The 25,476-nt window shown below is 46.2% G+C and overlaps 2 protein-coding genes across 4 annotated transcripts in view; both read right to left on the bottom strand.

Annotated features, from left to right (window-relative positions):
- The window catches only part of TASOR2 (transcription activation suppressor family member 2), a 28,054-nt gene extending 21,478 nt beyond the window's left edge, over positions 1 to 6,576 (bottom strand). For all 3 annotated transcript variants that reach the window (XM_053942990.1, XM_053942991.1, XM_053942992.1), the window contains exons 1-5: positions 6,481 to 6,576; positions 4,375 to 4,394; positions 3,483 to 3,606; positions 2,325 to 2,425; positions 2,102 to 2,205 (exon numbers count right to left, since the gene is read on the bottom strand). In XM_053942990.1, the coding sequence (XP_053798965.1) occupies positions 2,102 to 2,205; positions 2,325 to 2,425; positions 3,483 to 3,606; positions 4,375 to 4,394; positions 6,481 to 6,506 (375 nt within the window). In that variant the 5' untranslated portion in view covers positions 6,507 to 6,576. The remainder of the gene's footprint in view (positions 1 to 2,101; positions 2,206 to 2,324; positions 2,426 to 3,482; positions 3,607 to 4,374; positions 4,395 to 6,480) is intronic.
- A 586-nt stretch (positions 6,577 to 7,162) lies between these two features.
- LOC128788496 (uncharacterized) lies at positions 7,163 to 25,167 on the bottom strand. Its single transcript, XM_053943561.1, has 8 exons — positions 25,058 to 25,167; positions 24,782 to 24,896; positions 15,706 to 15,801; positions 14,262 to 14,335; positions 13,442 to 13,514; positions 10,422 to 10,513; positions 7,901 to 7,981; positions 7,163 to 7,190 (listed from the first exon to the last, which is right to left on the bottom strand). The coding sequence occupies exons 1-8, from the start codon at positions 25,165 to 25,167 to the stop codon at positions 7,163 to 7,165; spliced, it is 669 nt and encodes a 222-aa protein (XP_053799536.1).
- Positions 25,168 to 25,476: the final 309 nt, after the last annotated feature.

Here is a 25,476-nt window from a genome sequence, read left to right as displayed (position 1 = left end):
ATTTATATATAATACACATTATAATAATATATTGTAACAATTGTATATTGTAAAAGGAATAAAAGGAATATTCAGAGATGGGAAAAGGATAAATATTATATTGTTATTATATACTGATATATATCATAAAATGCTATACTATATTATAATTAACAGATTATAATATTATCATGTAATGTATATTTTTATATATATAAATAAATATAAGCATTTTATACCTTATTACTACAAAAGCTACAAAACTCACTACTGTAAAATAATAACATTAATAAAAAAAAATAATAAACACCTAAGTCTAAACACAAACTATCATCTCAAATGCCTTCAGTCCCAACCTCAACAAAAATTAAATTTAAAAAAAACCTAAAAAAACAACATTATTCCAGGGAAGGAATTCCCTGCTTTTCCCACAGCGCGGAAAGGGAAAGGAAATCCAGGGAATTTTGTCTGGGAGCTGCTGCCAAAGTGGATTCACCCACAGACCCCAAAAGCAGAGGGAGGGGAGGGGCACATCCCAAAGGGGCTGGAATGAGGGATATGGGATTAATCCAGGCTGGTTTGTCATGGAATCCTGGAATGGGCTGGGTGGGAAGGGAATTTCAGGATCACCCAGTGCCAGCCTGCCATGGCAGGGACACCTCCCACTGTCCCCGTGTCCAGCCTGGCCTGGGACATGCCAGGGATGCAGGGGCAGCCCCAGCTGCTCTGGCAATTCCAGCCCAGCCAGGAATTCCCAATTCCCAAAATCCCACCCCAATCTCCCTTTCCCAGGGAATTCCCTCCATTCCCAGCTCTCCCAGCCTGGGATTGGATCCAGCCCCACCCCGACTCTGCTCCAGGAAGGAATTTTGGGATCCGGGGGCTTCACTGGGAAGCTCGGGACTCCAGGAAGGGTCTCCCTTCCCTTTTCCATCCCCAACTTCCATAAAAATCCCTCGGGATGGATTCTGAGCCCCCTTGATCCCAGAATCCCGGAATGGTTTGGGTGGGAAGGGACCTCAAATCCCATCCCATTCCAACCCCACCATCCCAGGCTGCTCCAGCCTGGCCTTGGACATTCCAGGGATGCAGGGGCAGCCCCAGCTGCTCTGGCAATTCCAGCCCAGCCAGGAATTCCCAATTCCCAAGATCCCATCCATCCCTGCCCTCTGGCAGTGGGAGCCATTCCCTGTGTCCTGTCCCTGCAGGCCTTGTCCCCAGTCCCTCTGCAGCTCTCCTGGAGCCCCTTTAGGCCTGGAATGTGCTGGAAGCTCTCCCTGGAGCCCTCTCCTCTCTCTCCAGGGAACATTCCCGGTTTTCCAGCCTCCCCTGCCCATCCTGGTGCTCCCAAACCCCAGGAGGGAGGAGCAGCAGCTCTGGGACAGCTCTGGGGTGCACAAACCCCCCCTGGAGTTGAAGGGAACTTCTCCATCCAACATTCCAACATTCCACCCCTCTCCTGGGAGCTGGGACTGCCTCTCCCCCAGCTGAGGGACAAAGCCCAGGAGCTGCAGCTGGAGCTGCAGGAATTCCTCTCCAGCTCCTGTGGACAGCTGGAAAACCAAAGTTCCCTGTGGGGATTTGGGAGCCTGAAGCCCGTCAGACACCTCCGGCCAAAAGCGCTGCAATTCCCAAATGAATTCCTCCTTGTTTCCACGGCTCTGCCGTCCTGACATGGGTGACTGGGATTTCTCTGGCTGGTTTTCCACCCTCCTGGGGCTTCCAGGCCACCATCTGCCTGCTGCTGGCCTTGGAAATGAAGATTCCAGCCAAGATTCCCAGCTGAGAGCCAGGGGAGGATGGATGATCCCAGCTCTGGGTTTACAGGAAGAGCAAACCCCAGGAGGGGACAGCTGTGGCTTTCTCCTGGGGACACCAGGCTCAAGCGTGCTGGGAAAAATGGAATATAAAATATATATCCCAGGGCAAAGCCTCCAGAAATAATTCCCAGCTCGTGGTGTTAATCTTCAGGTGATAAACACAAGAAATAAATGCTGGAGAGCAACAAAGTAGGAAATTAACATTTAAAGCAGGGGAACTAAAATTCCACGCTGCATTAGTTGTGGATAATGACACCAAAAATGTCATTTAAAGGCCACTTTTCCCCCAGGAAAGCACTCACCAAGTCCTTCTCCTTCAGATTTTCCACCAGCTGATCCATTTTGGATTGATCCTTATTGGATATTTCCACCTCATAGAGACTGGAGTAAACACCCTGAAAGCAGACTGGGGGGGGAAGAGAAAGCATTTGGGGTTGGGATGGTGAATTTCCAGGGACTCCGTCCCAGCAGCACGGAGGTGGAATTGGTGGGAGCACTGGAAATTGGGATATTTCTCACACCCACCTTCATTCCTAGTGTAATTTTTTTTCCCAAATGCAGCTTCTGGCAGTTTTTTCTTCAAGTCAGACAATCCCATGACGTGTTTGATGTCCAGGCTGGGAGGCCTGAGGGGATAAAGCACCAAAAAAAAAAAAATCAGGATTAAGGAGAGCTGGGAGTTCTGTGGAGCCAAAAAAAAAAAGCTCTGGAAAAGGTGCAGCTTGCTCAGGATCCCGTGTGCAAATCCTGAAAATCATCAAATCACAGATCCTAGGATGTTTAAAGCCAGGCTTGGAGCAATCTGACTTAGTGGGAGGCGTCAGAACGAAATTGTTTTAAAGGATTTTATCTCCTCACCCAGCTGTGACCCGACATTCCAGCAGCAAGGGGATGAGGCAGGAAAAGACAAAAATGGGCTTAGTTTGAGAAACCAGGTTTAGGTCAAAAAACCAGGTTTAGTTTGAGAAACCAGGTTTAGGTCAAAAAACCAGGTTTAGTTTGAGAAACCAGGCTTAGGTCAAAAAACCATGTTTAGGTTAAAAAAACAGGTTTAAGGTTAAAAAAACAGGTTTAGTTTAAGAAACCAGGTTCAGTTTGAGGAACCAGGTTTGGGTTAAGGAATCAGGCTCAGTGTGATAAGCCAGGCTCAGTGTGATAAGCCAGGCTCAGTTACAGAAACCATGCTCAGATTAAGAAGCTCAGCTCAGGTACACAAGCCTGGCTCAGTGCCCCCAGCCCAGCCTAGCCCCACTCACAGCTGGGCGGGCACGCTAAGCCCGGCTCAGTGCCCTAAGCCCAGCCCAGCCCCACTCACAGCTGGGCGGGCACGCTGCCCGCGCTGTGCTAAGCCCGGCTCAGTGCCCTAAGCCCAGCCCAGCCGCACTCACAGCTGGGCGGGCACGCTGCCCGCGCTGTGCTAAGCCTGGCTCAGTGCCCTAAGCCCGGCTCAGTGCCCTAAGCCCGGCTCAGTGCCCTAAGCCCAGCCCAGCCCCACTCACAGCTGGGCGGGCACGCTGCCCGCGCTGTGCTAAGCCTGGCTCAGTGCCCTAAGCCCAGCTCAGTGCCCTAAGCCCGGCTCAGTGCCCTAAGCCCAGCCCAGCCGCACTCACAGCTGGGCGGGCACGCTGCCCATGCTGTGCTAAGCCCGGCTCAGTGCTCCCAGCCCAGCCCAGCCGCACTCACAGCTGGGCGGGCACGCTGCCCGCGCTGTGCTCGCTCCTCAGGCCGATGGTGCAGAGGCGCTGGCCCCCGATGCACAGCTGGCCCCGCCACGGGCACGGCGCCGCTGCCGACAGCGACCGCGGCTCTGCGGAGGAACGGGAGAGGGGAGAGAACAATCCACGGGGAAACCCGACCCCAAACCCAACCCCAAACCCAAAAACCACAACCCCAACACCCCAAACCCAACCTGAAAAACCACAACCCCAAACCCAAAAATTCCAACCTCAAAAAACTCAATCCCAAAACCAAAAAACACAACCCCAAAAACCCCAAACCCAACCTGAAAAACCACAACCCCAAACCCAAAAATTCCAACCTCAAAAACCACAATCCCAAAACCAAAAAACACAACCCCAAAAACCCAAACTCAACCTGAAAAATCACAACCCCAAACCCAAAAACCCAGAACCACAAAAACCACAACCCAAAAACCACAACCCCAAAACCACAACCTACCCCAAAAACCCCAAACCCCCAACCTCAAACCTAAAAGCAACCCCAACTCCAAAAACCCCAACCTCAATAAACACAAACCCAAAAACCACAACCACAAAAACCCCGAAAACCCAAAAAACCCAAACTTAAAACCCACAACCACAAAAACAACCCAAAACCCACAACCCTAACTCCAAACACCACAACCCCAAAGAGCCCAAACCCAACCTGAAAAACCACAACCCCAAAAACCTCAACCTCAAAAAAAAAAAACAAACCCAAAAACCCCCAAATCCAAAAACCCCAAACCTAAAACCCAGAACCACAAAACCCACAACCCACAACCCTAACCCCCAAAACCCCAAACCTAAAAACCCCAACTCCAAAAACCCCAAACCCCAAACCCAGCTGCCCTTACCTTGGTGGTTCCACTCCGCTCTGGAGAGAGAGATCAACAAAAAAAGAAAATATTCAGAGATGGGAAAAGGAATAAAAGGAATATTAGAGATGGGAAAAGGATAAAAGGGACTTTTAGAGATGGGAAAAGGAAGAAAAGGAATTTTAGAGATAGAAAAAAATGAAATGAGAAAAGGGAAAAGGAAGAAAAGGAAAATGTTTAAAGATGGGAAAAGAGGGAAGAAAAGGAAAATTTGGGGATGGGAAAAGGAACAAAAGGAGATGGAAAAGGAATAAAAGGAAAATATTCAGAGATGGGAAAAGTGGGAATAAAAGGAGTATTAGAGATAGGAACAGCATAGAAGAGAATTTTGGAGATGGGAAAAGGAATAAAAAGGAATTTCAGAGATGGAAAAAGAAATAAAAGGAATATTTAGACATTGGGGAAAGGAATAAAAGGAATTTTAGAGATGGGAAAAGAGGGAATAAAATGAAAATTTAGGGATGGGAAAAGGAACAAAAGGAATTTTAGAGATGGGAAAAGAATAAAAAGGAATATTAGGGAGGGGAAAAGGAATAAAATGAATATTCAGAGATGGGAAAAGAGGGAATAAAAGGAATTTTAGAGATAGATAGATAAAGGAATAAAAGGAACATGTTCAGAAATGGGAAAAGGATAACAAGGTATATTAGAGATGGGTAAAGGAATAAAGGAAGATGTTTAGAGATGGGAAAAGGATAAAAAGGAATATTAGAGATGGGAAAAGGACAAAAAGGAACATGAGATGGGAAAAGGATAAAAAGGAATATTAGATGGGAAAAGGACAAAAAGGAATATTAGAGATGGGAAAAGGATAAAAAGGAATATTAGATGGGAAAAGGTTAAATAGGAATATTAGATGGGAAAAGGAATAAAAGGAACATGTTCAGAAATGGGAAAAGGATAAAAATAAATGGGAAAAGGAATAAAAGAAATATTCAGAGATAGGGAAATGATAAAAAGGAATATTAGATATGGGAAAAGGATAAAAAGGAATATAAGATGGGGAAAAGGGTAAAAAGAAATATTTCGAAACGGGTAAAGGAATATTCAGAGACAGGAAAAGGACAAAAAGGAACATTAGAGATGGGAAAAGGATAAAAAGGAATATTAGTAGGGGAAAAGGATACAAAGGAATATTAGATGGGAAAAGGACAAAAAGGAACATTAGATGGGAGAAGGACAAAAAGGATCCTGAGATGGGAAAAGGACAAAAAGGATCCTGAGATGGGAAAAGGACAAAAAGGATCATGAGATGGGAAAAGGACAAAAAGGAATATTAGATGGGAAAAGGACAAAAAGGAACATGAGATGGGAAAAGGACAAAAAGGAATATTAGAGATGGGAAAAGGACAAAAAGGAATATTAGATGGGAAAATGATAAAAAGGAACATTAGATGGGAGAAGGACAAAAAGGATCCTGAGAGGGAAAAGGACAAAAAGGATCCTGAGATGGGAAAAGGACAAAAAGGATCATGAGATGGGAAAAGGACAAAAAGGAATATTAGATGGGAAAAGGACAAAAAGGATCCTGAGATGGGAAAAGGACAAAAAGGATCATGAGATGGGAAAAGGACAAAAAGGAATATTAGATGGGAAAAGGACAAAAAGGAACATGAGATGGGAAAAGGACAAAAAGGAATATTAGAGATGGGAAAAGGACAAAAAGGAATATTAGATGGGAAAATGATAAAAAGGAGTATTAGAGATGGGAAAAGAATAAAAAGGAATATAGGATGGGGGAATGGACAAAAAGGAATTTTAGATGGGAGAAGGACAAAAAGGAACATTAGATGGGAAAAGGACCAAAAGGATCATTAGATGGGAAAATGACAAAAAGGAATATTAGATGGGAAAAGGACAAAAAGGATCATGAGATGGGAGAAGGACAAAAAGGATCATGAGATGGGAAAAGGACAAAAAGGAATATCAGAAATGGGAAAAGGACAAAAAGGAATATCAGAAATGGGAAAATGACAAAAAGGATCATGAGATGGGAGAAGGACAAAAGGCACAAGAGAAGGGAGAAGGAGCGCAAGGCACGCCAGGGATGGCGCAGGGAAGCAGAGGGATGCGGGGGCTCCTTACGGGCGGCGCGGGGCCGGCGCGGGCATCTCGCGGGCCGGGCGGCACTGGCAGCACTGCAGCACGTACGGACACAGCCGGCGGGGCCGCGCGCAGCACCCGCCACGCTCGCCTCGTCCACGCAGTACTGCGGAAACAGGGAGTGGGCCTGGGATACTGGGAATGGTCCCTGGGAATGGGGATCATCCGTGGGAATGGGGAATCATCCGTGGGGAACTGGGAATCATCCATGGAGAACGGGGAATTCACCCCGCTCGCCTCGTCCACGCAGTACTGCGGAAACACGGAGTGGGCCTGGGATACTGGGAATGGTCCCTGGGAATGGGGAATCATCCATGGGAATGGGGAATCACCCGTGGGGAAATGGGAATAATCCATGGGGAACTGGGAAGGATCCATGGGGAACGGGGAATTCACCCCACTCGCCTCATACACGTGGTACTGCGGAAACACGGAATGGGCCTGGGATACTGGGAATGGTCCCTGGGAATGGGGATCATCCGTGGGGAAATGGGAATCATCCATGGGGAACGGGGAATTCACCCCGCTCGCCTCGTCCACGCAGTACTGCGGAAACACGGAATGGGCCTGGGATACTGGGAATGGTCCCTGGGAATGGGGATCATCCGTGGGAATGGGGAATCATCCGTGGGGAACTGGGAATCATCCATGGAGAACGGGGAATTCACCCCGCTCGCCTCGTCCACGCAGTACTGCGGAAACACGGAGTGGGCCTGGGATACTGGGAATGGTCCGTGGGGAAATGGGAATCGTCCGTGGGGAACTGGGAATGATCCATGGGGAACTGGGAAGGATCCATGGGGAACGGGGAATTCACCCCGCTCGCCTCGTACACGTAGTACTGGGGAAACACGGAATGGGCCTGGGATACTGGGAATGGTCCGTGGGGAAATGGGAATAATCCATGGGGAACTGGGAATGATCCATGGGAATGGGGGAATAATCCATGGGATACTGGGAATAATCCATGGGAATGGGGGAATAATCCATGGGATACTGGGAATAATCCATGGGAATGGGGGAATAATCCATGGGATACTGGGAATCATCCATGAGGAACTGGGAATCATCCATGGGGAACACAGGGAAATGATGGAATACTAGGAAAAAACAAGGAATGAGGGAAACACAGGGCATCATGGAATGGGGATGGGAAAACCAGGAAATGATGGAATGTGGCACTGGGAAAAGGGAAATCCATGGGGAAAAAGGGAATCCATGGGATGGGGGACGGGGAAAGTGGAAATCCACGGGATGGGGAAAACGGGGAAACCACGGAATGTGGGACTGGGAGAAAGGGCAATCCTGGGAATGTGGGAGTGGGAAAAGGGCAATCCCGGGAATGTGGGAGTGGGAAAAGGGCAATCCAAGGCATCCCTGGAGAAGGGCAATCCCGGAGTACCTGGCTGCTCCCGCTGGACACGCGGCAGTCGTAGCCGGGCGAGGGGAACGGGGAGCTCCCGGGGATGGCTCCGACCTTGCCCTGCGGCAGGAACACATCCCGAGGGGGGAAATCCATGGAGTCGATCCCAGAAATCCATCCCGAGGGTGGAAATCCATGGAGTCGATCCCAGAAATCCATCCCGAGGGTGGAAATCCATGGAGTCGATCCCAGAAATCCATCCCGAGGGTGGAAATCCATGGAGTCGATCCCAGAAATCCATCCCGAGGGTGGAAATCCATGGAGTCGATCCCAGAAATCCATCCCGAGGGTGGAAATCCATGGACTGCTTCCCAAAAATCCATACCAAACATGAAAATCCATGGAATCAATCCCAGAAATCCACCCCAAGGGTGGAAATCCAAGGAGTCCTTCCCAGAAATCCATCCCAAGCATGGAAATCTATGGAGGGCTTCCTAAAAATCCATCCCGAGGGTGGAAATCCATGGAGTCAATCCCAAAAATCCATCCCGAGCATGGAAATCCATGGAATCAATCCCAAAAATCCATCCGGAGCATGGAAATCCATGCAGTCAATCCCAGAAATCCATCCCAAGCATGGAAATCCATGGAATCGATCCCAGAAATCCATCCCAAGGGTGGAAATCCATGGAATCGATCCCAGAAATCCATCCCAAGGATGGAAATCCATAAAGTCCTTCCCAGAAATCCATCCCAAGGGTGGAAATCCATGGAATCAATCCCAGAAATCCATCCCGAGCATGGAAATCCATGGAATCGATCCCAGAAATCCATCCCAAGGATGGAAATCCATAAAGTCCTTCCCAGAAATCCATCCCAAGCATGGAAATCCATGGAATCAATCCCAGAAATCCATCCCGAGCATGGAAATCCATGGAGTCAATCCCAGAAATCCATCCCAAGGGTGGAAATCCATGGAGTCAATCCCAGAAATCCATCCAAAAGATGGAAATCCATGGAATCAATCCCAGAAATCCATCCAAAGCATGGAAATCCATGGAATCGATCCCAGAAATCCATCCCAAGCATGGAAATCCATGGAAATATTCCCAAAAATCCATCCCAGGCATGGAAATCCAAGGAATCAACCCCAGAAATCCATCCCAAGCATGGAAATCCAAAGAATCAACCCCAGAAATCCATCCCAAGCATGGAAATCCATGAAGTCCTTCCCAGAAATCCATCCCAAGGATGAAAATCCAAGGAATTATTATCAAAAATCCATCCAAAAGATCCATATCCATGGAATCCTTCCCAGAAATCCATCCCAAGCATGGAAATCCATGGAATTATTCCCAAAAATCCATCCCAAGGATGGAACTCCAAGGAATCCTTCCCAGAAATCCATCCCAAAGATGGAAATCCATGGAATCCTTTGCAAAAATCCATCCCAAGGATGGAAATCCATGGAATCAATCCCAGAAATCCATCCCAAACATGGAAATCCACACAGTCCTTCCCAAAAATCCACCCAAAAGATGGAAATCCATGGAATCAATCCCAGAAATCCATCCCAAGCATGGAAATCCATGGAATCAATCCCAGAAATCCATCCCGAGGCTGGAAATCCATGGAGTCCTTCCCAGAAATCCATCCCAAAGATGGAAATCCATGGAATCCTTTGCAAAAATCCATCCCAAGGATGGAAATCCATGGAATTATTCCCAAAAAATCCATCCCAAGGATGGAATTCCAAGGAATCCTTCCCAAAAATCCATCCTGAGCATGGAAATCCATGGAGTGCTTCCAAAAAAATCCACCCAAAAGATGGAAATCCGAGGAATTATTCCTAGAAATCCATCCAAGGCATAGAAATCCATGGAATCAAACCTGGAAATCCATCCCAAGCATGGAAATCCATGGAGTCCTTCCCAGAAATCCATCCAAAGGATGAAAATCCAAGGAATTATTATCAAAAATCCATCCAAAAGATGGAAATCCATGGAATTATTCCCAAAAATCCATCCCAAGAATGGAATTCCAAGGAATTCTTCCAAAAAATCCATCTAAAGGATGAAAATCCAAGGAATTATTATCAAAAATCCATCCAGAGGATGGAAATCCATGGAAGTATTCCCAAAAATCCATCCCAAGCATGGAAATCCATGGAATCAACCCCAGAAATCCATCCCAAGCATGGAAATCCATGGAATTATTCCCAAAAAAAACCATCCCAAACATGGAAATCCATTGAGTTCTTCCCAGAAATCCATCCAAAAGATGGAAATCCATGGAGTCAATCCCAGAAATCCACCCCAAGCATGGAAATCCATGGGGTCCTTCACAAAAATCCACCCAAAAGATGGAAATCCATGGAATCAATCCCAAAAATCCACCCAAAAGATGGAAATCCATGGAATTATTCCCAAAGATCCATCCACACAGCAGGAAGGAAAAAAAAAAAAAACCAACCACAAACTACTTCCCAAAATTCCTGAGATTCCAAGGAAAATTTGGATTCTGGAGTTTGATTTATGGGCAATAAAGATTTGGGTTTTACCTTGATGAGTTTACAGATGACAATAAATCCCGATTTTCCGTGGTGCCAAGGGCTGGGATGGAGGCAGTCGGAATATTTGGAAATATAAACCCCTGGAAAATAACAAAAAAAAATGGGAATTATTTGTCAGCAGGGGAATATTCCCAGAAAATCAGTTATTGGGTGTTAAAGGGCATTAATATTCCCAGAAGATGAGAAATATTCCCAGAAAAATGAGGAATATTCCCAGAAAAATGAGGAATATTCCCAGAAAATTGAGGAATATTCCCAGAAAATCAATTATTGGGTGATAAAGATTGTTAACATTCCCAGAAATATTCCCAAACAATGAGAAATATTCCCAAAAAATTGAGAAATATTCCCAGGAAATGAGAAATATTCTGAGAAAAATGAGAAATATTCCCAGGAAATGAAGAATATTCCAAGAAAATCAGTTTTTGTGGGGACAAAGGTTGTTAATACTCCCAGAAAATGAAAAATATTCTAAAAAAATGAGAAACATTCCCAGAAAATGAGGAAAATTCCCAGGAAATCAATTATTGGGTTCATATTCCCAGAAAAATGAGAAATTTTCCCAAAGAAAGGAGAAATTTTCTCAAAAATTGAGACATACTCCCAGAAAAATGAGAAATATTCCCAGAAAAATGAGGAATATTCCCAGGAAATCAGTTCTTGGGTGATAAAGATTGTTAATATTCCCAAAAAAAATGAGAAACATTCCCAAAAAATGAGAACTATTCCAAGAAAATGAGAAATATTCCCAGGAAATGAGGACTATTCCAAGAAAAATTATAGATATTCCCAGAAAGTTTTCCAGGAAATCAATTATTGGGTGATAAAGGGTGTTGATATTCTCAGGAAATGAAAAATATTCCCAAACAATGAGAAATATTCCAAGAAAATGAGAAATATTCCCAGAAAAACGAGGAATATTCCCAGGAAACCAATTCTTGAGTGATAAAGATTGTTAATTTTGCCAGAAAATTTGAAATATTCCGAGGAAATCAGTTCTTGTGGGTGATAAAGGGTGTTAATGTCCCCCAGAAAAATGAGAAATATTCCAAGAAAATGAACAAAATTCCCAGAAAAATGAGAAATAGTCCCAGAAAAATGAGAAATATTCCCAGAAAACCAGGTTTTGGGTGACAAAGGCTGTTCATATTCCCAGAAAATGAAGAGCTGAAGGAACGCTGTCATTCCCTGGGGAAAATCCCATCCTCACCTGGCTGAAGAAGCAGAAAAAAAATTGAATTTTCCATGGATTTTTGCAGTGAAACCCAGGAATTTTGACCTCTTGCCTTGACATTGGAAGGAGTTTTATTCCCAGAATGGGAATTTGGAAGGAATTTTAGTCCCAGAATGGGAATTTGGAAGGAGTTTCATTCCCAAAATGGGAATTTGAAGGAGTTTTAAAGGACTTTATTCCCAAAGTGGGAATTTGGAAGGAGTTTATTCCCAGAGTGGGAATTTAGAAGGGGTTTATTCCCAAAATGGGAATTTGGAAAGGGTTTATTCCCAGAATGGGAATATGGAAGGAATTTGTTCCCAAAATGGGAATTTGGAAGGAGTTTCATTCCCAAAACGGGAATTTGAAGGAGTTTTGAAGGAGTTTATTCCCAGAGTGGGAAATTGTGAAGGAATTTGGAATGCCCCCAGAGTGGGGATTTTTTGGAAGCAGTTTCATTCCCAGAGTGGGAATTTGAAGGAATTTGGAAGGAGTTTCATTCCCAGAGTGGGAATTTGAAGGAATTTGGAGAGAGTTTCATTCCCAGCGTGGGAATTTGAAGGAATTTGGAAGGAGTTTCATTCCCAGAGTGGGAATTTGAAGGAATCTGGAAGGAGTTTCATTGCCAGAGTGGGAATTTGGAAGGAATTTGGAAGGAGTTTCATTGCCAGAGTGGGAATTTGAAGGAATTTGGAAGGAGTTTCATTGCCAGAGTGGGAATTTGGAAGGAATTTGGAGGGAGTTTCATTCCCAGAGTGGGAATTTGGAAGGAGTTTCATTCCCAGAGTGGGAATTTGAAGGAATTTGGAAGGAGTTTCATTCCCAGAGTGGGAATTTGAAGGAATTTGGAGGGAGTTTATTCCCAGAGTGGGAATTTGGAAGGAGTTTTGAAGGAGTTTCATTCCCAGAGTGGGAATTTGGAAGGAGTTTGGAAGCAGTTTCATTCCCAGCGTGGGAATTTGAAGGAATTTGGAGGGAGTTTCATTCCCAGAGTGGGAATTTGAAGGAATTTGGAGGGAGTTTCATTCCCAGAGTGGGAATTTGGAAGGAATTTGGAGGGAGTTTCATTCCCAGCATGGGAATTTGAAGGAATTTGGAAGGAGTTTCATTCCCAAAATGGGAATTTGAAGGAGTTTTGGAAGGACTTTATTCCCAGAGTGGCAATTTGGAAGGAGTTTCATTCCCAAAATGGGAATTTGCAAACAGTTTTATTCCCAAAATGGCAATTTGGAAGGAATTTGGAATCCCCCCAGAGTGGGGATTTTTTGGAAGCAGTTTCATTCCCAGCGTGGGAATTTGAAGGAATTTGGAGAGAGTTTCATTCCCAGCGTGGGAATTTGAAGGAATTTGGAAGGAGTTTCATTCCCAGAGTGGGAATTTGAAGGAATTTGGAGAGAGTTTCATTCCCAGCGTGGGAATTTGAAGGAATTTGGAAGGAGTTTCATTCCCAGAGTGGGAATTTGAAGGAATCTGGAAGGAGTTTCATTGCCAGAGTGGGAATCTGGAAGGAGTTTTGAAGGAGTTTCATTCCCAAAATGGGAATTTGGAGGGAGTTTCATTCCCAGCGTGGGAATTTGAAGAAATTTGGAGGGAGTTTCATTGCCAGAGTGGGAATCTGGAAGGAATTTGGAGGGAGTTTCATTGCCAGAGTGGGAATTTGAAGGAATTTGGAGGGAGTTTCATTGCCAGAGTGGGAATCTGGAAGGAGTTTTGAAGGAGTTTCATTCCCAAAATGGGAATTTGGAGGGAGTTTCATTCCCAGCGTGGGAATTTGCTATTCCAGGTGGGATTTTACCTTTGGCAGGATCCCCCAGGGTGGAGATGTTGCTGCTGTTGACACGGAGCCCGCTCTGACACACCTGCTGGGCCTGCAAGGAATGGGAAAATTCCTCTTTTTCCACATTTCTTCCAGGATTAACTCCCAGGAAATGAGAAATATTCCCAGGAAATGAGGTGTTGGGTGATAAAGGGTGTTCATATTCCCAGAAAATCAGAAATATTCCCAGGAAATCAGGTGTTGGGCGATAAACGGTGTTAATATTCCCAGAAAATCAGAAATATTCCCAGGAAATCAGGTGTTGGGCGATAAAGGGTGTTCATATTCCCAGAAAATCAGAAATATTCCCAGGAAATGAGGAATATTCCCAGAAAATGAGGAATTCCAAGTAATTCCAAATAATTCTGAATAATTCCACTGGCACCAAGGAAAATTCCTTTTTCCCCAATCAGATCCATGCCTAAAATCCCTCAGGAGCCAAATAATTCCAAATAATCCCAGATATTCCCAAAGAACTCCAAATACTCCCAAAGAACTCCAAATAATTCCACTGGCACCAAGGAAAATTCCTTTTTCCCCAATCAGATCCAATCCTAAAATCCCTCAGGAGCCAAATAATTCCAAATAATCCCAAGGAATTCCAAATAATCCCAAAGAGTCCCACTGGCAGCAAGGAAAATTCCCTTTTTTCCCATCAGAGCCATCCCAACCCCCCCCCCCAGGAGCTGCTCCCAGAGTTTTTCCCAGCAGGAATTCCCCTGGGAATCTCCTGGGTGTGATGGGACAAAAAGCAGGGATTGGATCCCAAATTTCCATGGAAAATCCCGTTGCAGGTTACCTCCTCCTCCTTGTCAAAGAGCAGGAATGCAAAGGTCTCCTGCAGCTCCTCCTGGCTCGGGCAAAAGCTTGGAGCTGGGAAAAAATTCCCAAAATTTTGGTCTCAGGGGATGCTGATCCCAGAAAAAAATTCTTTTCCCACTTTTTTTTTTTTTCAGGATTAGGGAAAAAAAAAAAAAAAAAAGTAATCTGGCCCAGCACAGCTGGAATAACATCTGGATGTGGTTTAATTCCTGAGCCTTGCAATCCCAAAAAATTGAGGTGTGAGGAAAATTCAACGTAACAGCAACAGGAAAAATCAGCTGTGGGAATGGGATGAAGGGATTTGGAAAGTGGGAATGAAGGGATTTGGAAAGTGGGAATGAAGGGATTTGGAAAATGGGAATGTGGGGATTTTGAAAAGTGGAATGTGGAGATGAAGGGATTTTGAAAATGGGAATGAAGGGATTAAAAAAGTGGGAATGAAGGGATTTTGAAAGTGGGAATTTTGAAAATGGGAATGAAGGGATTAAAAAAGTGGGAATGAAGGGATTTTGAAAGTGGGAATTTTGAAAATGGGAATGAAGGGATTAAAAAAGTGGGAATGAAGGGATTTTGAAAGTGGGAATTTTGAAAATGGGAATGAAGGGATTAAAAAAGTGGGAATGAAGGGATTTTGAAAGTGGGAATTTTGAAAATGGGAATGAAGGGATTCAAAAAGTGGGAATGAAGGGATTTTAAAAGTGGGAATTAAGAATTTTAAAAGTGGGAATGAAGGGATTTTAAAAGTGGAAATGAAGGGATTTTGAAAGTGGGAATTTTGAAAATGGGAATGAAAGGATTCAAAAAGTGGGAATGTGGGGATTTTAAAAGTGGGAATGAAGGGATTTTAAAGGTGGGAAAAAGGGGATGAAGGGATTTTGAAAATGGGAATGAAGGGATTTGAAAAATGGGAATGAGGGGATTTTGAATGTCGGACTGTGAGGATTTGAAAAGTGGGAATGGGATGAAGAGATTTCAAAAGTGGGAATGTGGAGATTTCAAAAGTGGGAACAAAGGGATTTTGGAAGTGGAGATGGGATGGAGGGGTTTGAAAAGTGGGAATTAAGGGATTTTTTAAAGTCCAGACAGCTGGAAAAAAAAAAAAAAAGGTTAAAAGGAAAAGAAAGGTGGAGACAGAGACATCCCAAAAATCCCCTTTGAGGTCACTCAGCCAAAACGCAACCATGGAAGGGAATTCTCCCAATTCCAAAGGAAATTTTGGAATTCCCAAGGCTCCAGGAATTTTGAGCACCATTGGCTGCATGGATTGTTTACTCCTGATGGGGATGGAAGTGTAAGGAAAGGGAAAAAAAAAAAAAATTGGGAATTTCAAGAGGGAAAGGAAACAGAGCTGGCAATAAATCAGCATTCCCAGAGGTGTGCAGCTCCCAAAAATCCCATTTTTCCTGGGATTGCAGGCTTACCTCACTCAGGAAAAGCTCGTTTTCCACCAGGATGGCTTTGCTGTACTGGAATCCGTGCTGACAGGGAACTCTGCTCCTCGGGATCCTGGGGAAATCCTGGGAAAACAGGGAATATTCCAGCTGGGAATGGCTGCAACAGGGAACTCTGCTCCTTGGAATCCTGGGGAAAACAGGGAATATTCCAGCTGGGAATTGCCAGAGAGGCTCCTCAGGTTCCATGGGAAATCATGGGGAAAACCAGAGAAATATTCCAGGTGGGAACTGCCAGATCAATGTGGGGATTCAGGATGAAAAAAAAGGGAAATATTCCAGGTGGGAATTGCCAGATCAATGTGGGGATTGAGGATGGAAAAAAGGGAAATATTCCAGGTGGGAATTGCCAGATCAATGTGGGGATTGAGGATGGAAAAAAGGGAAATATTCCAGGTGGGAATTGCCAGATCAATGTGGGGATTCAGGCTGGAAAAAGGGGAAATATTCCAGGTGGGAATTGCCAGATCAATGTGGGGATTGAGGACGGAAAAAGGGGAAATATTCCAGGTGGGAATTGCCAGATCAATGTGGGGATTGAGGATGGAAAAAAGGGAAATATTCCAGGTGGGAATTGCCAGATCAATGTAGGGATTCAGGATGAAAAAAAAGGGAAATATTCCAGGTGGGAATTGCCAGATCAATGTGGGGATTCAGGATGGAAAAAAAGGAAATATTCCAGGTGGGAATTGCCAGATCAATGTAGGGATTGAGGATGGAAAAAAGGGAAATATTCCAGGTGGGAATTGCCAGATCAATGTAGGGATTGAGGATGGAAAAAAGGGAAATATTCCAGGTGGGAATTGCCAGATCAATGTGGGGATTGAGGATGGAAAAAGGGGAAATATTCCAGGTGGGAATTGCCAGATCAATGTGGGGATTCAGGATGGAAAAAAAGGAAATATTCCAGGTGGGAATTGCCAGATCAATGTGGGGATTCAGGCTGGAAAAAAGGGAAATATTCCAGGTGGGAATTGCCAGATCAATGTGGGGATTCAGGATGGAAAAAAGGGAAATATTCCAGGTGGGAATTGCCAGATCAATGTGGGGATTGAGGATGGAAAAAGGGGAAATATTCCAGGTGGGAATTGCCAGATCAATGTGGGGATTGAGGATGGAAAAAAGGGAAATATTCCAGGTGGGAATTGCCAGATCAATGTGGGGATTCAGGCTGGAAAAAAGGGAAATATTCCAGGTGGGAATTGCCAGATCAATGTGGGGATTCAGGATGGAAAAAAGGGAAATATTCCAGGTGGGAATTGCCAGATCAATGTGGGGATTGAGGATGGAAAAAGGGGAAATATTCCAGGTGGGAATTGCCAGATCAATGTGGGGATTGAGGATGGAAAAAAGGGAAATATTCCAGGTGGGAATTGCCAGATCAATGTGGGGATTCAGGATGAAAAAAAGGGAAATATTCCAGGTGGGAATTGCCAGATCAATGTGGGGATTGAGGACGGAAAAAAGGGAAATATTCCAGGTGGGAACTGCCAGATCAGTGTGGGGATTGAGGATGGAAAAAGGGGAGATATTCCAGGTGGGAACTGCCAGATCAATGTGGGGATTCAGGATTAGGTGGGGAAAGGGAAAAGGGAAAAATCTAGATGAGGGAAAAATGTGGAGGGATCTAAAAATAATCCAAGAGTCCCAAAATGATGCAAGACTCTCAAAATGATCCAAGAAAAACCTGGCAGGCGGGGATGGAAATTTGGAGGGAAGTCTTTAAAGAATATTTTTCTGCTTTAAACCTTTTTTTGCATCTTTTGTGCATTTTTATATTCACTTCTTACACTTCCTGCTTTTAGGTGCTGCCTCTGGAATCTTTGGAATTAGGGGGAAAAGCAGATTAAGAGCAGAAAATTGGGAAATAATGGGATTTTCCAGGTTTTTTTCCAGCATCATGTCTTTGGGCCTAATGAGAAAAGCTCATTTTGCTCGTTCTTCTTGCAATTTCCTCCTGTGTCTCCTGCGCCCTTAAGGAAGCATGCAGAAAACTTAAAATTTAAATAAAATGTGAAATTTTAAATATAAAATTAAATAAATTTTTAATAAAATTTAAAAAATTAAAATTAAATATAAAATTTCATGGAATTTTAAATCCCAGCTCAGCTCAAAGGATTCAACATAACCTCCCTTTTTTTTTTTTTTTTTTTTTTTTTTCTGTAACACCACAACGTTTTCTGGAAAATATCAGATATTTTCAGGGATAAAGCTAAAAAAAAAAAAAGTATGGAAAACGCTTGGGAATACCACAAAAAACCTGAGAATTTTGCAGGTGATCACTCCAATATTTTTTCCTAAATGCAGCTTCAGAATGAAAATCCAGACAGGGGGGAAAATTATTTAAAAATAATTAATAAATAAATTAATGAGAGGGAACTGAGCCCAAGTGGCTGCACCCCTCAATTCCCTCCTGGATTTAGGGAAAATGTATCCCAACCCTAAGGAAAAAAAAATTCCCAGAAAAAAAATCCCAAATCCTGGCACGTCCCAGGGCAGGAGCAGAAGGTGAAAGTGAAAGTGGCCACGGCAGAAGGGAAAGTGAAAGTGAGAAACGTGGGAATGGCACCGGATCCATGGGGGAAACTTGGGAATGGGAAACTGGGGAATGGCACCGGATCCATGGGGGAAACTTGGGAATGGGAAACTGGGGAATGGCACCGGATCCATGGGGGAAACTTGGGAATGGGAAACTGGGGAATGGTGCTGGATCCATGGGGTGAAACTTGGGAATGGGAAACTGGGGAATGGCGCTGGATCCATGGGGGAAACTTGGGAATGGGAAACTTGGGAATGGGAAACTGGGGAATGACATCGGATCCATGGGGTGAATCTTGGGAATGGGAAACTTGGGAATGACATCGGATCCATGGGGGAAATTTGGGAATGGGAAACTTGGGAATGGGAAACTGGGGAATGACATCGGATCCATGGGGTGAATCTTGGGAATGGGAAACTTGGGAATGGTGCTGGATCCATGGGGTGAATCTTGGGAATGGAAAACTTGGGAATGGTGCTGGATCCATGGGGTGAAACTTGGGAATGGGAAACTGGGGAATGGCGCTGGATCCATGGGGGAAACTTGGGAATGGGAAACTGGGGAATGGCGCTGGATCCATGGGGTGAAACTTGGGAATGGGAAACTGGGGAATGGCGCTGGATCCATGGGGGAAACTTGGGAATGGGAAACTGGGGAATGGCGCTGGATCCATGGGGTGAAACTTGGGAATGGTGCTGGATCCATGGGGAAAAGTCAGGGAATGAGAAACTTGGGAATGGTACTGGATCCATGGGGTAAACTCTGGGAATGAGAAACTTGGGAATGGTGCTGGATCCATGGGGTGAAACTTGGGAATGGCATCAGATTCATAGGGTGAAACTTGGGAATGAGAAACTTGGGAATGGTGCTGGATCTATGGGGTGAAACTTGGGAATGGTGCTGGATCCATGGGGTAAACTCTGGGAATGAGAAACTTGGGAATGGCACTCAGGGAAATTGAGAAATTTGGGAATGGCACTGAATCCATGGTGAAAAACGCAGAGAAGGACAAACTTGGAAACAGCACTCTGGGAATGGGAACCTTGGGAATGACACTGGATCCATGGGGAAAAGTCAAGAGAAAGAAAAGAAGGAAAAACATGGGAAGAAGGAGAAGGAAGGAGAAACTTGGGATTGGCACTCTGGGAAATTGAGAAATTTGGGAATGGCACTGAGGGAAGGAGAAACTTGGGAATGGCACCTGATCCATTGGGAAAAATTCAGGAAAGCAGAAACTTGGGAATGGCACTGAGGGAAGGAGAAATTTGGGAATGGCACCTGATCCATTGGGAAAAACTCCAGGGATGGGATCAGACAGCACACATGGCCCAGGACTGGAAGATCCAGAGGGGATGGATCATCCCTGCCCTCAAACCCCTGGGAATTCCCAGCCTGCCCTGGAGAATTCCCACCCTTTCAGCACGGAATTCAACCAGGCACTCCTGCAGCTCCCAAAATCAGCTCCCAACCCAAGGAATGCTGAGTTTTCCCTGCTGGCTCTGCATAAGCCATCCTCCAAGGAATGATGGAATTCCTTGGAATTCTGCTGATCTGCTGCTCCCTCCTCCTTCTCCTGGGCAGGGTGATCGGAGCCAGGGAATCGTTTGGGTTGGGAAAGATTTCTAGGATGGAATCCAACCATTCCCAGCCCTGCCAAGGCCACCCGTGTCCCCAAGTGCCACATCCACAGGGCTTTCAATCCCCCCAGGAATGGGGGCTCCACCCCTGCCCTGGGCAGTTCCAGTGCCTGACCACCTTTTCCATGTGGAAATGTTCCCTAAAATCCAATCCAAACCTCCCCTGGCTCAGCTTGAGGGATCAAAGATGGGATCAGGGAATGCTGAGCTGTTCCAGAGCACGGAATTCCCAGCTGGAATCAGCCCTGGGCCCCCCTGAGCCTGGCTCAGCCTCCCACAGCCATGGGTGGGATGAGCCTTCCACACAAACCCCCCTGGGAATGGTTTCTCCAGCTCCCTTCCTTGCTGGGATGGGATTGCTGGAGCCAGGGAATCCTTGGGGCTGGAAAAGACTTTCTAGGATGGAATCCAACCATTCCCAGCCCTGCCAAGGCCACCCGTGTCCCCAAGTGCCACATGCACAGGGCTTTGAATCCCCCCAGGAATGGGGGCTCCACCCCTGCCCTGGGCAGTTCCAGTGCCTGACCACCTTTTCCATGGAGAATTGTTCCCTAAAATCCAATCCAAACCTCCCCTGGCTCAGCTGAGGCCATGGACTTCCAAAATCCAGGATTTTCCTTCGGCTCATCCTTTTTTTCTGGGATCTCTGGATGGCCTCATCACTCAGCAATTTCCAAGGGAGTTTTCCCATTCCTGGAGGAAAACTCCTGATTTGGAAGTGCAGAATTTCCGGGTTTTTTTTTACTTTTTAACCTTAAAAATTGAGTAGCATTCACTGCAGACATTTGGATGCTGTCAAATCCTCAAAATTCCATGACCTAACAATTTTCCTGGCTTGATCCCAAGGTTGGAATGAGCTAGAATATTGGGAATCACCAACAGGATCAGCTCTGGCACCACAACATCCCACTGTGGATTTACATCTAAATTTGGGATAAATCTGGGAGCTTTTTATCCTACCATGAGTATCCCAAAAAAGAGTTTGGTTCTTCCAGAGGTTCCTTGGGATCATCTTTCCCAAATTCTTTTGGAGTTTAATTCCTCCTATCCCAATTTCCTTCTTTCCCTGTGGGAGATTTCCCAGAAAAACCGGAGTCTCCCCTTGGCTGATCCAGAATTTTCTTCCTTTTCCAACTGAGATCCAAGGATTTTCCTTCTCCAACTGATCCCACTCCTGGGAGCTGTTTGCTGAGCGGACTGGTAACAACAGAAATTTCAGGAAAATTTGGATATTAGGGAAAATTTCCCCCCTAAAAAGCATGGGAAGAGGTTGCCCAGGGCACTGGAGGGATTTAAAAGCTGGAAGTGACACTTGGGGGACATCAGTGGTGGCCTTGGCAGGGTTGGGAATGGCTGGATTGGATCTCCCAGGGTTTTTCCAACTCTGGAATTCCACTTTCCCAGCTTTTCCCCACGCCAGGACACAGGGAATTATTTGAACCCTGGATTTGGTGGTGGCTGAAGCTGCCAAGGGATAACAGATCCGACCTCACGCCAAGACGAGTGGGATTTTCCATCTCTTTCCAGGCAGATGTTGGGAATGGGATGGGCTGGGATCAGAACAAAACCTCTGGAATAAACTGGGCTGATGTTTCCGTGTGTCTCCTGGAGGTCTTGCCCCAGGATGCTGCAGATGAGGAATAAAAAAAACAATCCACAGATGCAAAGATTCCACATTTTCCTCAGGAAATGGGAGCTTCCATGAGTTTTCAGGATGCAGCTCCACGTTCCTAAATTAATCCTCCCTGGCCCTAAACTTGGGAATTATATCCTGGTTTGGGGTGGGATCATTTCTTTTGCTGTTTTTAACTCAGTGAGCCAAGGTGGTTGTTCCTAAGCAAACCCAGGTAATTTTTTTTTCCTATTTTTTTTTTTTTCCTAATTTTTTTCCCCAATCACCCAGGGCTGATTCCAGCTGGGAATTCCATGCTCTGGAGCAGCTCAGCATTCCCTGATCCCATTTTTGATCCTGTTTTTGGCCTCCAGCTGCACCAGGGGAGGTTTGGATTGGATTTTAGGGAACATTCCTCCATGGAAAAGGAATGAGGATGTGGAGGCTGCAGGATGATTTTTAGGGCCTGGCAGGATTTATTTGGATGGGGTTCAGGTGCTGCAGGGAATTCCTGGCATCTTTTCAGGGCAACCTTCAGAGAGCTGCACTCGACCATTGGATGGGTAGGGAATTTTAGGGAATTTTAGCAGTTTCCTCATGGGAAGGGAAAGTGATGTTCCTGCATTATGTTTAAAAAAAAAAAATTTAAAAAAACCAAAAAACAACCCAAAAAAAAAATTCTGTGCCATCAGAAATTGCAGCAAATCCGGGTGTTTCCAAATTCCCACCTGGAATTTTGTTCCTTCTGTTCTTTTGGTTGGCTCCAGCAAAAGAATTCCAAAGGAAATGTTTCATCCAGGAGGGAAAAGCTGGAAAAAATCCAGCCTGGTGGAGAAAGGTGGTTTTTACACGTTTCACGCATTAATTGATAAAAATCAGTAGTTTTTATCACAAAACCCCGATTTTTGTCACCTCACCCAGAGCTGTGGGTTCACTCCAGTGACACCTGACTCTTCCCAAGTCACCAGCACGGGAATTTTGGCACTTGGATGACAAAAAAGCAACATTTTGTTTGCAAAATCAGCCAGTTCAGTGATTTTCCATGGAGCTGAGAGCAGCAGTGTTAGCAACAATCTCGCTGAGGCAGAGAAATTCCCTTTGGGAAAAGGGAAAAAAAAAAAATCAAAACAAATCCCTCCAACTAAATTCAAATTCTCCCTGGATTCTTTGGCTGGGGAAATCACACCCTGAAAATTCCCAATAAAAGCAACCAAAGCCAAGCACTCAAATCCAAAGATTCCCGCAGAATTTGTGGGGTCTCATCACCAAAAAAACTTTCCAGATTGGGCAAAAACCAGAATTTATCCCCCCAAAAAAACCAACATTTCACTTTTTGGTCTCAAAGGGATTCTAAGCAAGAACAAGGAATTGGTCACTTTGGGAAAGAAAATACCAAGGTGGGATTTTAAGGAATATTGAGGGTGAAGATCTGGGAATGGGGAATATTCAAGCTGGCTCTGCTGTTGCCAAAAACTGAAGGTTTAAGAGGAACACTAAAAACAAATAAAGCAAATTATACATAAGACCAATTTCAGAGCCACCTAACAGCCTCTGGTGCAAGGCAATTAACCGTAATTAATCACAATCCTTACCAGAGGAGATAAGAGTTTCTGAAATGCTCTGATAACAATTTTTTTTTGGCTGGAAATTAACAATTTCAGTTACAACAGAACTTACATAAAAAATTCCTTCTAGAGCAGAGTAGTGATTTCCAGACTCGACCACAGCAAAACCCCGTGTTTTATGGAAACCAAAATGTGTTTGGAGCTGCTCTAAGAAATATCCACTTTATCCAAGACTTGGGGTAAATCCATTAATTTTATGTTCCGACCTGAGTAGCCCAAAAAAAACAGAGCACCTCCTGCACCATTCTGGATCACCACAGAACGCACGCTTTTTATGAAATAAAAAATTGGCTTCCATGGAGCAAGGACTAAGATTTACAATTCTTTTTGTGCCATCCAGCCTGCTGCTTGTTTCATCTATCCCAGATTATCCTAGAGCTGGGCAAACTCTGCTGCAATCCAAACCTCTGTGGGATAATTTGAGGACAATCTGGGATTAGAATTGTGCAAGACCAGAGCACAAACGTATTTTTCTCCCCTTATAAGGCCAAATTTCAGCCCTGCAGCTGCTCCAAAGGAGGACCAAGTCCTCCAGCCCCTCCAGAAAAAGATGGGCACCCATCCATGCTGTTTTTATTCCCAAACCCCGCTCCTGAAGGGCACCTGCATCACCCAGCACGTGTTTCCAAAAAAGCACCGTGACTTTCCCAGCTGCTCAGGCCTTGGGACCAACCACTTGGAAAAGCCAACGTGTCGCTGGTGAGCTAGAAAATCTCAAAACCAGCTGGCTCCTACGTGTCCGAGGCTCCCATGAGCTCGGGGTCGGGGCCTCACCGACCTCCCCCTGGCAGCAGCGGGCACGGGAGAGGGGCAAAGGCGGCGTGGCCGCTCCTCTGCTCCCCCAGGGAAGGGCGGGATGGAGCCGGGAACCCTCTTTTACCCTGGGGAAGGGCATGACGGAGCCGGTAAACGCTCCGCTCCCCGCCGAAGGGCGGGATGAAACCGGTAAATCGTCTTTTCCCCGGGGAAAAGCGCGATGGAGCGGTAACCCTTTGCTTCCCAGAGAAGGGCGGGATGGAGCCAGTAATCCCCCCCCACACCCCTACACACTTCTCCCAGGGCAGGGCGGGATGGAGCCGGGAATCCTCCTCTCCTTAAGGAAAGGCACGATGGAGCCGGGAATCCTTCTCTCCTTAAGGAAAGGCACGATGGAGCCGGGAATCCTCCTCTCCTTAAGGAAGGACACGATGGAGCCGGGAATCCATCTCTCTTTAAGGAAAGGCACGATGGAGCCGGGAATCCTTCTCTCCTTAAGGAAAGGCACGATGGAGCCGGGAATCCTCCTCTCCTTAAGGAAGGACACGATGGAGCCGGGAATCCATCTCTCTTTAAGGAAAGGCACGATGGAGCCGGGAATCCTTCTCTCCTTAAGGAAGGGCACGATGGAGCCGGTCGCCTTCCCCTCTCCAAAGGAAGAGCGGTATGGAGCCAGTAATTCCCCCCCCCCCACTCCTAGGGAAGAGCTGAATGAAGCCGCTCGCCTTCCCTTCTCCCAGGGAAGAGCGGGACGGAGCCGGTCGCCTTTCCCTCCCTCAAGGAAGAGCGGCGTGGAGCCGGTAACCACCGCCCAACTCGCCGGGAAGGGCGCGACGGAGCCGCCCGCTCTCACCACCCCCCCCCCGGCCCCGCTTACCCGTGCCCGGCTCGCCGCTCTCCCCGCGCCGCCTCTCGCCCATGGCCGGGGCTCGCCCGGGCCGTCCCTCAGGCCGCCCTCATGGCCGCCCCGCCCGGCCCCCGGCGCGGCGCCGCTACCGGGCCGGCGGCATGAGGCGGTGCGGGGCGGCCGCCGCCATCCGCCGGCCCCAGGAAGTGGAAGGACGGGGCGGGCGGGGGAGGAGGGAGAGAGGGAGGGAAGGAGGGGACGAGGGGCGGGAGCGGCGGGGAAAAAAACAGAAAGTGAAAACTGAACCGGAAAGACAGCGAGGGGCCGCCCGCGGGTTTTCCTCTTCCCGCGGTCACCGGCCCTCGGCTGTCCGCAGCCGGCTTTTCCTCTTCCGTCCCTCGGCGCTGCTCCCTCATTGTCAGCTCCTGGCTCGGCCATCAGTGTTGGGGATCTTGCCCCAGTCTTGCCCTGGCTTCCTCCTCCATCAACCTCAGCCCCTCCATGCCTGACTTCAGCTCTTCCCCCTGCCCCTTCCCTCATTCCCTCACATCATGGGGAGAGGCCTTTTTTGTCCTCCTCAGTCCTTCCTTCCCCATCAGTGTTTTCCCTCTTTCGGGTCTTCCCTCAGTTTCCCCCAGTTCACTTCCTGACAAACTCAGTGATTGTTCAGCTCTTCCCACTGCCCTTTCCATCATTTTTCTGCATTGAGCTCTCATCTCAGTGCC

The sequence above is a fragment of the Vidua chalybeata genome, chromosome 5, assembly GCF_026979565.1.
Source record: "Vidua chalybeata isolate OUT-0048 chromosome 5, bVidCha1 merged haplotype, whole genome shotgun sequence".
Lineage (NCBI taxonomy): Eukaryota > Metazoa > Chordata > Aves > Passeriformes > Viduidae > Vidua > Vidua chalybeata.
The sequence above is the reverse complement of the archived record's forward strand: the minus strand, read 5'-3'. Positions and strand labels throughout refer to the sequence as shown.